This window comes from Acanthochromis polyacanthus, chromosome 16 (genome assembly GCF_021347895.1).
Source record: "Acanthochromis polyacanthus isolate Apoly-LR-REF ecotype Palm Island chromosome 16, KAUST_Apoly_ChrSc, whole genome shotgun sequence".
NCBI lineage: Eukaryota > Metazoa > Chordata > Actinopteri > Pomacentridae > Acanthochromis > Acanthochromis polyacanthus.
The window spans coordinates 16,552,476-16,569,289 of NC_067128.1; the positions used below are offsets into that span (position 1 = coordinate 16,552,476).

A 16,814-nucleotide genomic window follows, 5' to 3' on the forward strand; every position below is an offset into this window, starting at 1 on the left:
CCCTTTAAGATGTTCTTGATTAACTGCTCAGTGTTGGAAAGACTGAACAAATCTGGATCCCTCAGATTCATCCATATGCATACTTTATTCTTCAACAAGATCTTTTCTTGGTTATATAGTACTTCCATCAACTTCTGTTTTTCCTGGTGTCTGTTGCAAGTTGAACAATAATAATTAGAGCCTGTATTTTCAGTTTTTGTACTGTTTTGTGTGCTACATTCTTGCTCCCTCCTTCTCTCTGCAGGTATAGTAGGTCTATGGGATCTGTCAACGAAGTCTGCGCTGTTGCGAGTGCGAGAATCGGATAGGTCACTGAGTTTGTTGCCGTATCGATGCCTACTTGCTCATGACCATGCAGTCAGAGCCCTGGCCTTCTGTCCTGCCTCCAGGTGGGCTACTAATCCTTTATCTCATATGTCTGCTGATGCAGCATTTACATTTATTATCATAAGTCATCTGTGAATGTGTGATGGAGGACGACTTTACAGATTCTCTTTCCAAGATCCCTATGTTGTCCTATACATTTTCCATTATTGTCTTTTGTATAAAAATGTTTTGTTCAGTCTCTTGAATTTCAAACACATTTTCATTCACCAAGCAATACAGGACTGACTCATTTGGTCCCGGTGAGCTTTAAACATTGTCCAGATAAACTTTCAGAGTTGGGACTATCATTCGTCTTGAACCTACTCAGCTTGTCGCTGCACGACATAGAATCTTGATTGATGAATAGCGTATGCCTATGAGAGTAATGACAAGTGTAACAGTTATATGAACACATCAATCTATTGCAAGTACACAGGGACAATGTTGTAAATCATCCAAGTGATTCAAGTGAAATAGGTCACCAGCATCACACCAAAAAGTTATGTAAGATCATCAGATTGATGTCAGTTCATAAGGACTTCCAAGTGGTTAGTGTGGTTGTTGCTACATGTTGACTTCCAGGTCAAATGAAGTTTATTATCCCCCGCCTTCACGAAGTGGAAAAGGGGGATATAGGTTTGGCCTCCGTGCGTCCGTGCGTCTGTCCGTCCCTCCGTCCCTCCGTCCCTCCGTCCCTCCGTCCCTCCCTCCATCCGAGATGAAGGGGACAGCTTTTCTCGGAAACTATTACAGCTAGGATTACGAAGTTTAGTGTGTAGCTTCACACCATGGACACCTTGATCAAGTTCGAAAATGAGACCTGTGCGATAATATTTAACAGCGTTATGGCCCTTGATCACTATTTTGGATATAGACTCATATGAAGGGGACAGCTTTTCTCGGAAACTATTACAGCTGGGATTACGAAATTTAGTGTGTAGCTTCACACCATGGACACCTTGATCAAGTTGGAAAATGAGACCTGTGCAATAATATTTAACAGAGTTATGGCCCTCTATCACTATTTTGGATATAGACTCATAGACATCACATGTGGCGGGGGATATTGATGGCCATGTCGTCTTGTTTGTGCAATAACACGATAATAGTTGCAGCTTCAAATGGTTTTACAGAACCTCACGACCTGGAATGTGGTCAAACACCTACAAGAAAACATTTATGGAAGAAATGATAGAAACCATAGGACAGTTTTAAGATCACAACAGTGAATGACTGCAGGTGTTTCTTTGCTTGTGTGTCTTTTCAGTTTTTCCTCCATCTCCTTTACTTTGGCAGTTGTATTCAGAGGCAATTAAAAAGTTTAGGGAAGCTCCGGTACTCTGAGCAAAAGGCAACACAATAAATTCTGAATGTATGCAGTCACACTGAAGGAGGCAAAAAGCTCGTGCTCCAATGTGTTCAGGCACTAATTCAGAATGTAGGGTACAAGGCCGGGCGAGCAGCCATGTTCTTATCACCATTCAGATGAGGTAACCTCACTTATCTCTGCGCAAGTCAGCATGCACTGTCCTTGAGGCTGCAGCCTTTCTCAGCTCCTTCAATGTGACCTCCCCTTATAAGTAAAGCTCCATCTTCCTGCTGGGATTTTTTATCTGACTTTAAACCTACAGAGAGTATAGAGCAGAGGTACAAAACAAGAACTTATACTACCTTTTTTTATTGTGCTATTTCTTTCTTTGGGGACCATTTATTCTGTATGTTCTAATATTCCAAAATGGACAGGTTGTCAGCAATTTATGCTGTGGGTCTGCTGTGGGTTCAGACCACACGGGCCAGCCTTCACATCCCACATGTATCAGTCACCTTATAGTCAATGGCCCTGTCGCTAGTTCACCATCCAATTAGACCCAGTTATAAATCTATCATAGTTTGGCCCTTGTCAACATCACTCAGATCTTCATGGTTCCATGTTTCTCCATCTTCCAACACATCAACTTCATGAACCGTCTTGTATATCCCATCCTTTGACAGGCACCAGTTTAACGACATCATCAGTGTTATTCATTTCTCCTGTCAGTGAATTTAATGTTGTGTCCGATCAGTGTGTATGTGCACTAGGACTGAGCTGGAGAGTCCAACCCTGTTTCCTCATCTGTGACAGTAGTATACTGTGGTCGACTCTATGAAATGTCATTCTAATCTACCAGCTAAAAGGTCAGGCTGGTTTCAGTTGCAAATCAAATTCTACTACCAGTGTGATACTGCTGCCTAAATGAAGCTATATTTTTTACTCCTTAGCTTCTTTTTTTTCTCCAGCCAAGTCTCTTTTTCATTTAACAAAAGTCTAAACACAACTCAGCTGTAGTAGCCCTAGCCTGAGTAAAATGCACCCAGACATTGACAAAATAATTAAGTTCCATTGAAGGCTTTAACCTAATGGCTAAAGGGAAAATCACATCAGCAGAACATCCTTGGTTCAGTTCAGTCAAATAGTCGAATACTGAGGTTCAATATCCGTCTCTAGAGAAAATAGACTAACACATTTTAGTCAGAGTGTGCAGTAATTTTGCAACAACAGTAATTGTGCTGTTTGCAATCTCACAGTATTTACACTCCGCCAAGGAACAGTGGAGTTATGTGACGATTGGCATACGTTTGTCCGTCTGTTTGTCTGTTTGTTAGCAACACTACTCAGCAATGGGCTTACGGATTTAGATGAAATTTTCAGGGAAGGTCAGAAATGACACAAGGACCAAGTGATTAGATTTTGGCAGTGATGCAGCTCATAGTCTGGATCCACTAATTTGTTAAAGATGTCTGTGTCATTGCCAGATAGGAGCACGGTGTCACTGTAACTATGACCACAAGTGAATGCTACATCAGCTGTCTGCGGACGATCACATGGCTGTGATCCTACTACGAATCGCCCACTGCTGACTTATTGGGACTTATCCATCAGAACTGATACAAGGAAGAATTGGTTAAATTGTGGTGGTGTTTCCAAGTCCCATCAATTTCCGCCACCTGCTACATATTTAGGTCACGTGATTCGGTATCCGTACACAACATACACATGTATAACATACACCTGTGCTCAGCGCAATGTCATTTTGTTTATGGGTACATCTATATTAAACAGCCACATTCTATGGTGCCATGATTTCTGCCACAAATTGCAGCCTTGGCGAAGTACTGCACTTTCTGAATGCTTTTCTTGTTAACCAAAGTAACCAAAGTGCAGATAGAAATATTCTCATTTAGATAAACTATTTATTACTTTTCTAGAGGTGAATACATCCTGATACATCCTCTATATGTTCAGAGGTGAACACTGACTGGACAGTATCCGTAAAAGGTCATAGCTCCAGATTTCACTTTTTCCCTTGTAGAGACTGTCTCGTCCCTCTAAAATGATTTCTCTCTGCTCCGTTACCCAGCTGATCTATATGCAGATCATCACCCATGTCTGCTACAACGATTCACTGATATGCAGTGCAAGTCAGCATTAGGGGTAAAGCAATATCCTGGACCAAGATGAACCTTTTATTAAAAATCTAATAGTGCCCAGTCATCTTTTTTTCTCTTCCTGAACAGGTTCAGTGGTGACAAATGTGCAAAATCTGCAGTGTGAATGAATCAACATAATCTTCGTTTAGGGCCCTGACAACCCAGCTAAAAAATGGTTATAATCTGGTTTTTAGTGTCACATTATGTAAATAACTTAACAGAGGTTATTCTTCCTTGACATGCATTTAGTTTTGGTAGAACTGCTGAAAGAGAACATTTTGTAAGTGTGTATTGAACTTCTGAAAATAGGAGATATCAACATCTGCTTTCAAACTCCACCATCAGCCAGAGTGTTTAAACCTAAAACATCCCGTCCCTACAGCTTCTCTGTGCTCAGTTTCTCCTGTGATCAAAGATGTTAGCAGCCTTCTCGTTTTTATTATCAGCGCCACCACCATTTATTAAAAAGTTAGTGAGGATTGTGGGTTTTTGCTGCACCCGGTGACCAGCAGAGTGATGATTCTGTCAGTCAGTATACCCTCTAATGTTTGCTGCCTGCAGTCGTCATTTTTCAGCCATGAGGAGACTTAGGAAATGCCTTTTAAACCTTATTGTGGAGCAAAGTTAATAAACATGCAGTTTTTATGTCCTGGTGACCATTTTAATTTCAATCATGGCTCTCTCCTCATTCATTTATGGATCTCATCTTTTTAGCCTGAAATAACTGCATGAAGACCTTAATTTTTTTTTTAACTGCCTTACCTGCAGGCCATTTATTAGTATAACCAGTAAAAATAATAAGTGATTTGTGATGAACGCAACTTTAATCGCTCCACCATCCACGTGCCATTTTTTCAGTGTAGTCAAAATCAGCCACGTCATTAAAACCACTGACAGGTGAAGTGAATACCATTGATTATCTCAGTACAGTGCAGTGTTCTGTTGGCAAAACTCATGTCCTGGCATTCATGTGGATATTACTTTGACTTGTACCACCCATCTCCAAACAATAGGCAGCTTTCCAACTAGGAACAGGTGCAGGTGGTGCAAATGTTGACAGTTCTCTCCCAGTTTATCCAATCACCATTTCTCCTCTCCAAGTTTGACCGATCAGCTTTAAGACCCACACCGTAGTTTTTCAGGGCAGCTCAAAGGTACCTCCACTGCATTTGATTTTTTTTTCCCACGAGAATGACCCATGAAGGAGGTTCTACTGATACTTTGATTACATTTTTTTATATAGCATCAATGCAAAAATGTCACCTCTTAGTATAGTCAGATGAAGACTTTACAAATTTTAAACAGAGAACCCAACCATCCAAAGTTTGTCCTTTGGATTCCCTATGAGCAAGGAGTGAGCAACAGGTTCCTGTTGTTGGACCACACTGTCACTCTAAGGTTCAGGCTGCCCTGAAAGACCAAAAGTTCATGCAGCAGAAAGAAGCCTGTTGCTGCAGACAAAGCACAAACCCTCATGATTACAGCAGAAGCCTCCCTCAGTAGGACAAACCTCAAAAACTGCTCAGGAATGGCTTTAGGAACACAACAAAGAGCCCAAGGCATTGACTCGGCCTCCATCCTGCACAGACATCAACCTTCAAGCAGAAGCCTGATCCGTAGAGGTCCCAAAACACAAACAACGTGACCCAAAGGATCCTCTGCCAGCTTACTGGTGCCAGACACCACAGGACAGAGCTGGTCTGGCAGTGCAAAGGGGACCAACAAGATATTATCGTGGCGGTTTTAATGTTGGGGCTGATTGGTGCTTGTCTATTGTGTTTTGTATAATTGTAGTTTATGTCTATTATCCTCATTTAATGGAGCAGTGACCCTAAAAAGCACTAATGGGCCCATATTGCACCTCCTAGACAGCATTAGCTCAGACTCCTTAATATAACTTTGTATTCACATTGCATGCTTGAGGTTTATACACTGTATAGAAACGTCTCTGGGTAATTAATGTTGCCATTAACACCTCTGCAGCATAATTCATCTTTGAGCGGATCTGAAACTAATTTGAAAAACAACCATGTTCCTCTGCCCATAGTCGTTTTTTCTGTGCAGGCAGATGTAGAACTAAAGTTGAACCAAAGGTGAATAACAGATTAAGATTAATCCCACAGAGGGAGAAAGTGGTCAGCTGGCAGCAGAGACACTCAGAGGACACATATCTTGTCTGGATCACTGCTTTTTAATTACGCAGCCATGTTAAGAGATAAAACTGTCTCTCTCTCTCTCTGTTCCTGTTCTGTGTTTCTTAATGCTCTTTTTTCTTTTCTTTTTTCCCCACTTCAACAGTTTGTAATCTGTTCTCTCTCTCTGCTCCTCACATTCATAAAGCTTATTTTTCTCCAAATTAAGTCTGATTGTATTGATTGCTCTGTCTTCATTTGTTTTATGGCAGACAGTGTTGTCAGTTGTGATCAATGTTAGGGGGATGATGAATTCCACTTCAGCCATTGCGTTAGAATTAAATTCACATATTTAGCCAGTTTAACAACTAATGGAAAATCATGGCTTGTTTTCTAATCATTATCATGTCTTTAATCAAAATGGACTCTGATCATTTTTCATTAGTCAAACTGTCAAAGTTCTTTTCTTTTTCAGGCACTTGTTGGTGACAGCGGGTGAAGATCGTTACGTGAAGATGTGGGATCTGAGGAGGCTCGTCAATCCCATCACTGTCCAGAAACGCCACATTACCAATGAAATCTACTGGCCTTTGAACGCACCGGGGTTCCTGCCGGCCCAGGAGAGTGCCTATGTTACGTAAGAAAGCTTCTCTGTTTTCCCCTGTCATAACTTAGACTCAGATTCAGACAAATCTACCCACGGGTTTAAATAAAGTAACCTTGAACGTTAAAGATTCACAAACTTTTACATGTCAGTGTTTACATAGGAGGAGAGTTTTTTCTGTAACGTGTCTCTGAGACATATGAAATTTTGACAGTTTTTAATACAAAATAAGAAGTTTGGTTAAATGCAAGCATAATATTTACACCTGAAAAAAACTGCCTAACTTACCATAGTATCAGTCAGGACACACAGAAGACATGAAATATCTGTTTGCAGGCTTCTTTCTTAGATTTCATCCTACTTACCACATATAATGTGTGCTATTTCTGTTTTAATTCAGGAAAGGTGTACATGGAGTCCACTACATCGACCACAACATGCGCTCCTTCTTGACAATTCCTCGGACTGCCACTCTGTGGGTGAGTGTGACTGTTTTAATCTTCCGTCCCTCAGTCATCAGTGTCCTCCTAAGTCAGCCACAGAGTACAAAATAGATTAGCTTTGCACTTGAGGAAGCCCTTGAATTGTGTGCACGACAGTCCTGTTGGCAAAGCTGAAGAACCTTTAGGAAATGATTTAATCCCAGCTGTGCTCTGGTTTTGGATTTATGTGCCAGTCGTGGAGTGTTAGTAATGAATATATATGAATAAGTTCGTTTTTAAGTGTGCTGGTACCAGTTTAACCCAGACAAAAAATCGGCGTTTTCCTATTCTCATAATATTGTTTAACTTGTCTGCCTTGTGTGTTGCCCACTTGTTCCTTCAGAAGATGTATGACTTCAAAAGCTGGTCTCTAAATGTAACATTTAAGTTTCACAAAAAGCAAAATTATTTCTTAAACAGCTGTTCAGCTAATCTTTGTAAAGCAGGAATATGTAACAGAGTATTTATAGCAGCAGGGTGTGGGAGCAGGACTGTGTCCTGATATTGAATTCAAAATTAACTATCGTGTCATCCAGTGCTGCTATGTGGTTCAGTGACTTTTTTAAAATTCAAATTTTAGTTTTTGGAGAACAGTGGAGCTCTGTGGCTCAGGATTGTTGGTTTTGGATACACACATAACTTTTGGATTCGTTGACTTTAAGGAAAATAAAGATCACTGTCAGTCCTGTCTTGGACTTTTTTTGTTGTCATTTTTTAAAAAGTACACATGCTAGAATAGATGAAAGCATGCAAATTTAAAAAAATCCTGTATTACAAATACTATAACAACATTGCTATATGACCTAATACACTCAACAAAAATATAAACGCAACACTTTTGTTTTTGCTCCCATTTTTTATGAGATGAACTCCAAGATCTAAAACTTTTTCCACATACACAATATCACCATTTATCTCAAATATTGTTCACAAATCTGTCTAAATCTGTGATAGTGAGCACTTCTCCTTTGTTGAGATAATCATCCCACCTCACAGGTGTGCCATATCAAGATGCTGATTAGACACCATGATTAGTGCACAGGTGTGCCTACTGCCCACAATAAAAGGCCACTCTGAAAGGTGCAGTTTTATCACACAGCACAATGCAAATGGGAGCAAAAAAAACCCTGTTGCGTTTATATTTTTGTTGAGTGGATGTGACTTCTTATTGTTGTTTCCATGTGTCCTTGTAGTCCATACATTACAGTGACTGGTTAAACGGTGTGTTGACATCAGACTGCAATGGAGACGTGATTTTCTCAATGTTACCTCAGATCAGCTACACTCTTCCCTACCTCAAACGCTCAATAGAGAGACGATTCGTAAGTTTTTAAAAATTTAATCAGTTTATTTCTTGCCCCCTTCTTTTAAAATATTTGTTGTCAAATCACATTTTGACATCAAACGGTGTGCATCTGAAATAATACACATGTAGAAAACACACAGGTAATCACATACCTCAGTAGCTTTCATTTACTATCAAAATATACATTTTACAGTAAAAACTACTGATCAAACGTGAAGACAGGCTGACGGTCTTCTGCCTTTACCTGTTCCCCTCAGCCTGTTTACCTCACATCTGTGGTGCCTTGTGATGAAACTGAAGAAGAAAGTCAGACGGCAACAGCGGCAGAGGAGGAGGAAGCTGATGTTGAAGTAGTAGGAGAGACAGAAGAAGCAAATGCTGCTCCTGAAGGAGGAAATGAAAACAATAATGAAAGAGGAAGAGTTAGAAAGGATAGAGATCCTGCTGTGCAGTTTCCAACGTATAAAGAGGCCGCGAAGAACCATTACCTCCACCACGAAGATAACGACATGGTGGGTCCATAATAATCTTCTTTATCTGGTTTAATGAACAAAGTACTTTAAAAATGAAAGAAATCTTGTAATCTAATTCACATGTTCTTTTATTAGTGAGTTCATGATTTAAGTCGTTTTGCTAAATTTACCTAGCATCAGCGGTGATTAGCTTAATAGTTTCTCCACCAAGCGCTGTGAAACGCTGTGGAGTTATGTGACGATCAGCGTTGGCTTGTCTGCTAGCAACATTACTCAAAAACGGACTCACGGATTTGGATGAAATTTTCAGGGAAGAAATAAGAAGTGATACAAGGACCAAGTGATTCGATTTTGGCAGTGATGCGGCTTATAGTCTGGATCCACTTTTTTTTAAGATTTCTGTATCATTGATAACGGCCATGTTCCTTTATATATAATATCACCATGACAACAAGTGAATGCTACATCAGCTGCCTGCTGACAATCACATGACTGCGATCCTACTACAAATTGCTGTGGACTTGTCAGAACTTATCCGTCAGAAATGATACGACTGAGCAGCCTTGGTGGAGTGCTGCAGTTACTGAGTGCTTTTCTTGTTGGATATGCTATTTAACAATAATAGCATTGTGAAGTTAAAAAAAAGTTATTGATGCCAAAAGCCTCGCGTGGATATCGCATCAGTGGATCGGTCGACATGTAGCCTTTCATACTCGTGGATGCAGAAAGTATAACACTAGTCTTATTCATATGCACTGGTGTGTCCTTGTTGCTCTGCAGTTACACACCTTAAACACTAGTTAGCATTAGGGTTTCTTTTTTTTGTAATTTTTATTTGTAACATTTTTGAGTTGAACATGTATGGGAGGATTACCTTTACAAAACTATTGTTACCACACATTTACATATTATTTCCACACCTTTACATATTATTACTTTACTGAAAGTCCGACCTTATGGGCTTCACATACTCAGCCCACTTTGACCAGATAATATAAAATCTGTCCCTTTGAGTCCTGAGGGTAAAAGAAAGCTTTTCCATGGTATAGATTTCTTGAGTTGTGCTAATCCAGTCTTCAGTTGTCGGTGAGCAGGAGGGTTTCTATGTACCTCAGACAATGGCAACTGAATCAGAGCAGGTCATATCAAAGTTGGAGCTAATTAATCTTATAAAAAAAAGTTACTATTACTGAAATTATTGCAAGCATGGATTGGTAGAGCTTTGAAACAAGTAAATGGGAGATAGCTACACTGGCACCAAACTGGCTTTTGTGTTTCCATAATGAGCAAACCATCCTTACATATCAGATGTTGTTTCACAGAACTATTCTCTTTGTGCATATCGATATGCAATGTAAACTTGACATTTTACTACCAAGCAGATAGCTGTCACAGTTTGTGTGTCATGTAGTTGCATTTCTGGGGAGCTGCATGACAGCTTACATAGTGGACTACAGCATAGCGCTCCACCAATATCCAAAGTGTCACTCAGCCTCAGTTTTCCGCCACTATTACCAGTTAACACACATGGAAGAGTCAAATCAGGGATATATGACTGATGCTTTGAAGCATCGATTTTCAGGGAGAATCCATTATCAATTAAATTAATCATTTGTGTAATAATTTGGCTTCTTCTGATAAACAAATTAGGAAACGAGATTTCAAATAGCTATTGATGACTTCTTGCTTCCTTCTGCTGACTGATTTTCTTCATTCATTTTTAGGGATCCAAAAATCTGGCAGCAAAAAAAATTATTTCTAAGTGCATGTCAGAGAGAGAGAGGCAGTTTCATTTTACAAAACTGGTGTTTTGATGAGACGCCACAGAAGAGTTAAAAATAATAATAATGACAATTCTAATAGCTTTATTCATATAGCACTTTTCAAAAACAAAGTTACGAAGTGCTTTACAATTAAACTAATGTCAAATTAGACTGATGTTGAAAACCACTTCAAACTGATAAATAAACCCAAACATGCAATATAAGCAAGAAAAATACTTAAGTCAAGCCAGCATTTTTTCACTACTACACAAACACTAAATGTCCCCACATCATAATCTGTGTGTTTTGGAAGAAAGCATGCAATGATTTTCACATTGTTTTGCTAATCGTCTAAATTGGATGTATATGGCCTTGCATTTGGATAGAAGTGGTTATATTCTTAAACATAATGTACATTTAACTTGGTACTAATTATTCTGTCTGACTTCTAGCGGAGCTTCAAAGGCAGCGAGAAGCGAGCTGTGTGGAAACGCATGAAAAACACAGAACTGAAATCAAACATGAACCTAACCCTGGATGAGATGCCTCTGGCTGCACTGCATAAGGTATCTATAGACACACACACATACGCACAAAATACACACACACAGTGCTGCCATCATCAGACTCCTGCTGCAGCGCAACATGAAGAAGAAGAGAAGGGAAAGATAAACAGTAGAAGGAGGGAGAAAGGAAACAGAGGTGAGATATGAAAGAAGAGCCTCTTCCTCCTCCGTCCTCCGTCTCCTCCTCTGATGGGCAGCTATAAAGACGGGCTGAATGTAATGATGTGTAAAATGAGAAAAATGTCACCCACAGTGGAAGGAGGGAGGGGGAGATGGAAAGCAGCCATTTGAGGATTTGATGTGTTTAATTTTAAGAGCGGCAGAGTTGAGGGTGTCGCTGTGCCCTCTGGGATGAAATGATGGACGGGCGCTTCATGGGAAAATCTCAAAAAACAAAACGCCACCAAGTTGTTGACCGGGCTCTCTGTCTGAAGGGGATAAATGGATTAGAAAGAGGAAGAGAGTGACTCCAGAAGGGGCAGAGAAAAAAATAAAAGGAGACGTACAGCAGGAGGATTTATAGTGATGGAGAGGGACAGATGGGCTTCCGTAAAGAGAGGAAGGAGGAGGCAGCAATATTGACTTACTGAAAGCTAGAGCTGAGTCATTCTGAGGAGGGAGGAGGAGACCAGAAATGCACTTATAAATAAAAGTATTGTTAGTTTATAATAGCAATCACTCAAGTAGAAGTAAGAGTAGTCATCCAGATAATTGGATGCAATTAAATATGGGTAGCACACTATCGTGATGTGCGGAGTCCCTCAGGGATCAATACTTGGTCCACAGCTGTTCATCCTGTTCATCCTGTACATCCTGCTTCGATGCAACTCAAATCATTCCTCGAATCAAGCAGAGGGAATTTCCTGTAGCTCTTTAAATGAACTTTACCCATAATAAAATCAAACATTTGTCTCTGAATCAATATAAACACAGAAAGTAGTCACCTGAATTAATTTTGTAACTAACTGAGAGGCAATAGCTGCATCATTATGTGGGTGTTTTTCCACTGCAATGAAGTGGAACAGTAATGTTCTGCTAACTATGCACATTAATATTGCTTAACTTCATCACAATACAATCCCCAAGTTCTTAATGTTAAACAGAGCAGCATAAAATGTTCAATTTGTATCAACTGTAGCTTAAAGTAACTGAGTGCAACGGATGGAAATCAGCCTTGTGCTTAATCTGACTTTTTTTTACTGCAACCTTATGTAAACTTATGAGATTGTACATTCATTAATAAGTACTGTCCCGTCCAAATAAACAGCTCTGATATAGGTGAAAGCAGTAAACAGAGACTATGGAGTGGGACGAAGCCCCAAAATACAGAGACTCATACAGCAGCTACAAAAGCACTGCATCCTGAACAAAGAGAGGCTTGACATAAACTTTGTACTTCTATCCTTCTGTGTTTCCATGAACCCTACAAGCCTGCACCGTCCCAAAAATGTAATTACAGCTGTTATGATGCAAACCACAGCTACTGTGATTAGTTGGTGCAAAGATAATGCTTCAATGAGACAAAATGTAATATATGGGAGGCTGTAATTGTATCTGGTTTGCTCATTATGATAGCATTGTGCCATGTGCCGTTCATCCAGTTCATCTGTACACTCACTTGGTTCTGATGTCTTCTTTCTTCTCTGCATTGTAGTAGTTTCAGTAAAAGTCACTGGACCTCCAATTCCAACAGGATCTGCTCCATTTCTGTTAATCTTGTTTAAAACACACACAGAGGCTCAACACAGGGGCAAAGAAACCCATCTCAACCCAGTGTTTTAGTGTGTAACTGCGGTGGGACACATAAATACACAATGACATAGACCACCCTCCTCGACTGCAGTGTCAGTGATGTTTAGCAGGAGTATAAATCAAGTTTTAGAGGTCACATTTCTCTACTTTAAAGTCATTTAGAGTGTAGAGTAGGGTGTTGGAGAAGATCAAAAGGCGTTGGCTTAGTCAGCCTTCTACTGTACCTAGCAGAATTACAGCAGCATGGCATAATACTGTGGAGATGCAGTGGAAACGTCCGTCAGTTTTCTGTGACCTGGAGCAGCTAAAGTTGCCAAAAATTGTTTTTACACTTTCCACATCATCTAATATGTGAGGATCCCCTATGGCCTAAGTGACATAAGTTCCATCATCGGATGGTGTGCCCTACAACTATTACAACTTACCAAGACCTCTTTGATTGGATGGTCACAATGTAAGAATACAAACCAGGCTGAATAAGCGTGGACTTTTTTTCTAAGAGCAGGGGTGTCAAACTTATTTTAGTTCAGGAGTCACATAGAACTCAATTTGATCTCAAGTGGGCCAGACCAGTCAAATCATAGCATAATCACCTGTAATAAACACAACTACATGTTATTCCCTTTGTTTTAGTGCAAAAAAGTACATTCTGAAGATGTTCACATTTAATGTACTATTTTTCTACAAAACATTCCAAACACCTGAATCTCCATCCATTCTCTATACACCGCTTTATCCTCACTAGGGTCACGGGGGGTGCTGGAGCCTATCCCAGCTGACTCGGGTGAAGGCAGGGGACACCCTGGACAGATCGCCAGTCTGTCGTAGGGCTACATATACAGACGAACGCTCACACTCACATTCACACCTGCGGGCAATTTACAGCCATCAATTAACCTCAGCATGTTTTTGGACTGTGGGAGGAAGCCGGAGTGCCCGGAGAAAAACCACGCATGCACAGGGAGAGCATGCAAACTCCGTACAGAAAGAGCCCAGGCCCACCCCGGGATTCGAACCAGGGATCTTCTAGCTGCAAGGCGAAAGTGCTAACCACTAGTGCACTGTGCAGCCCGAACACCTGAATCTTCTTAAGAAAAATAAATTGAACTTCAACAATATTGTGCCTCAGTTTATCATTTACACATTACAACTCGCCCATCACAGTGTGTCTACAAATGCACAAAACATTTAGTCTCAGGTATCTGGAGCTAAACGATGTAGTATTTTACTTAATGATTAAAACATCTGGTCAGGTTGTTTTAAATTTGCAGTTTTACAAATTTACAATTTGCAGCTGATGTCTTTTCTGTAATTTTTGCACTTTGTAAAGCCGTCTGACGGGCCGGATTGGACTCTCTGGTGGGCTGATTTTGACACCCCTGTTTCAAGACCCACAAATTGAGTCCATCAAAAGAATAATCAGCTTCATTCAGCATAACAGTGATGAATAAATGCAATATTTCAGGGCTGGTTAGTATCAATTAATGTATTGTCAGTTTTTCCACACCATCCTCTCTGTCTCCACTAAATGTAGAGTCTGAAACCACAGAAACAAGCTGTAGATTCTCTAAAACGTTTAAAATCTGAACTGACCTCTGATACGGAGAGAACAGTCAACCATCACTTTCAATGTTTTTGTCTTTCTTCTCTCCACAGGTGCGTTTCAACCCCAACATGAGCTGCCATGTCTGGGTTGTGTCCGGCGGCCAGTCAGGGCTGGTCAGACTGAACTGTTTGAGAGGACTGACCGCCCCTCATGTCAAGAAAATGGTAGTTGACACCCAGGCCCAGTTCAACACTCTGTATTCACCTCAAGACCAGAGGGAGGCAGCACCAACAGAGACAGAGCAGCTATAGCAGGAGCTGGACAGTGTCTCACACTGTCACCAACAGACTGCAGCCGTTAGGCAAAAAACACAGACCTGCAAAAAAACTAGTTCTGATGAGTGAAAGCAATATTCATTTCTCATTCTTATGCATTTATATATGTTAAAAACTAGCGATGTCAAGCCACGTCGGTACTTCTAGCTTTATCTGTCCAGGTTTTGATGCATCTGTCTTTGAGACGTTTACCTCCAGATTAGAACAAAGATGAAGACCATTTTATTTGTGTCTTGATGTCTAAAAACCTGGCAAGTAAAATGGCAAAGTAGTAAAGACGTGGCTGGATATCACTAGAGGGTTTTAGCATGTTTCCAGTGTCCGAGAGCCATTAGTTTATTTTCTATTTAGATTTACCCATCTTCTCTGTTGTGACAGTGACAGTCTAATTCTTTGCATCCGAGAAGCTCCAGCAGCTGGTAGTTGGTGCCTTGTTTGGTTGTTACTGATCAAAAATAGAAATTATTTTCTCCTGTTGTGTCCGATATCTCACATTTTGTAAACACAGGATATGGGTTAGATGAACAGTTTGTTTTGCGTCTGGTTACATTTTGATAAATATCCAGATTTTCTACCACAACAGAGCCTCTGCTACAGACTTCAGAAACAGTGATTTTGTCCTTTAAGTTACTCTTAGCAAACACTTTCAACATACCAGCATGCAATCAAGTCTGAAATAGGTTATTATCCTTGTAAATGTGTTGTTGGATACAAAGTGGGAGACGTAAAGGACTGATTTGCAAAATGTGAGAAACTGGATTGAGCAAAAAATTAAAACCTAACATATTGAATGTTTTTTTGTTTGCCTTTGCAACGATGTAATTTGGAAACAGTAAGACATTCCATCATAATTTGTAAATTTATGTTTTCAGATTTCTTAACCTTAGTTGCAAGAGTGTTCAAAAGAAAGCTTGGATATTCTCTGAGAGTAAAGTGTTCCATTTTTAAGAAAAAAAAGGCAAATTTATGAGAAAAAACACAAATGTTCCCAAAAAGTTTTAGGAAAACAGTGTTTATATTTTGGGTGTTTTTTTTGTCACACCATCACACCACAGACGCTGCACCTTGTCATGCGTTCTGCCTGAAATGGATCTAATCAACTTACCCTCTTTAGTCAAATTTAGCAGTAATAAAGTACTTGTCATTTTTAGCCTAAAATTGCCATATTCTGAACACCCACTTTGAGAAGACATTGCCTTTAATTAGGCCTATTGAAAAGGCAACAGTTTGTTGATTTAGATGTGGTGAAGACTTTTAAACATCAGGAACTACAACACAATCTTTCACCGTGCATGTGCAGTGCCGGGTTGCAACCTTATTTTGTGGGTTTCTAAACTTGCAATGCAGTTCCAACTATGTGTGACTCTTTCCTCTGAGAATATCAAAGTTTTTCTCTTGTAAAGACCCCAATACGTAGTCATATAATGCAGTTTATTCTTTCACACTTGAAGATACACTTCCTTGTTTTGTTATCATCAACACAAGCTGGGTCTAAACTCATTTTTGCTGCTGTTTTTTTTTTATCCCATTAAGAGAACTACTCAGGCTATAAATTTGCGGAAATACTTGAATTTTTTGTATCTTTGCTGGATGTAATGTCGATTCTTTCCTTACCTGTTGAATACATTCTATTGTTGTTCTCTGACGCTTCAAATAATAGTTTTATTGTTTTGTTTTTTTAACTTTTACCAATTCAGCGTTGTAGCACAACCGAATTTATTTTTCAGTGTCTACATGGAAAAAATGGAAATAATGACAGGACGAAACCTGTTTCTTTAGACACATTTTAAGTTCAGTTAAGGGTTTTAAAAAGTACTCTTCTGTTCTATCCAAATGTCATTGACAATCTCAGTGTCTTCAGCCATGAACAAACTGAGGTAGGTATTTATGAACTTTAATTCATGAATGCATCAAAATGTACATCACATGCTCTCTTTAGCTGTTTTTGAAACGTTGCGTTTAATAAATGTTTTTGCAATAAAATAAACCTCAATCCAAAGCCTTTTTTGAAACACTATATA

At 39.7% G+C, this 16,814-nt stretch overlaps 1 protein-coding gene across 2 annotated transcripts in view; it reads left to right on the forward strand.

The window, feature by feature from the left end:
- The window catches only part of gtf3c2 (general transcription factor IIIC, polypeptide 2, beta), a 38,416-nt gene extending 21,606 nt beyond the window's left edge, over positions 1 to 16,810 (forward strand). For both annotated transcript variants that reach the window (XM_022192711.2, XM_051960987.1), the window contains exons 14-20: positions 245 to 389; positions 6,442 to 6,603; positions 6,971 to 7,049; positions 8,246 to 8,374; positions 8,616 to 8,870; positions 11,047 to 11,160; positions 14,569 to 16,810. In XM_022192711.2, the coding sequence (XP_022048403.1) occupies positions 245 to 389; positions 6,442 to 6,603; positions 6,971 to 7,049; positions 8,246 to 8,374; positions 8,616 to 8,870; positions 11,047 to 11,160; positions 14,569 to 14,769 (1,085 nt within the window). In that variant the 3' untranslated portion in view covers positions 14,770 to 16,810. The remainder of the gene's footprint in view (positions 1 to 244; positions 390 to 6,441; positions 6,604 to 6,970; positions 7,050 to 8,245; positions 8,375 to 8,615; positions 8,871 to 11,046; positions 11,161 to 14,568) is intronic.
- Positions 16,811 to 16,814: the final 4 nt, after the last annotated feature.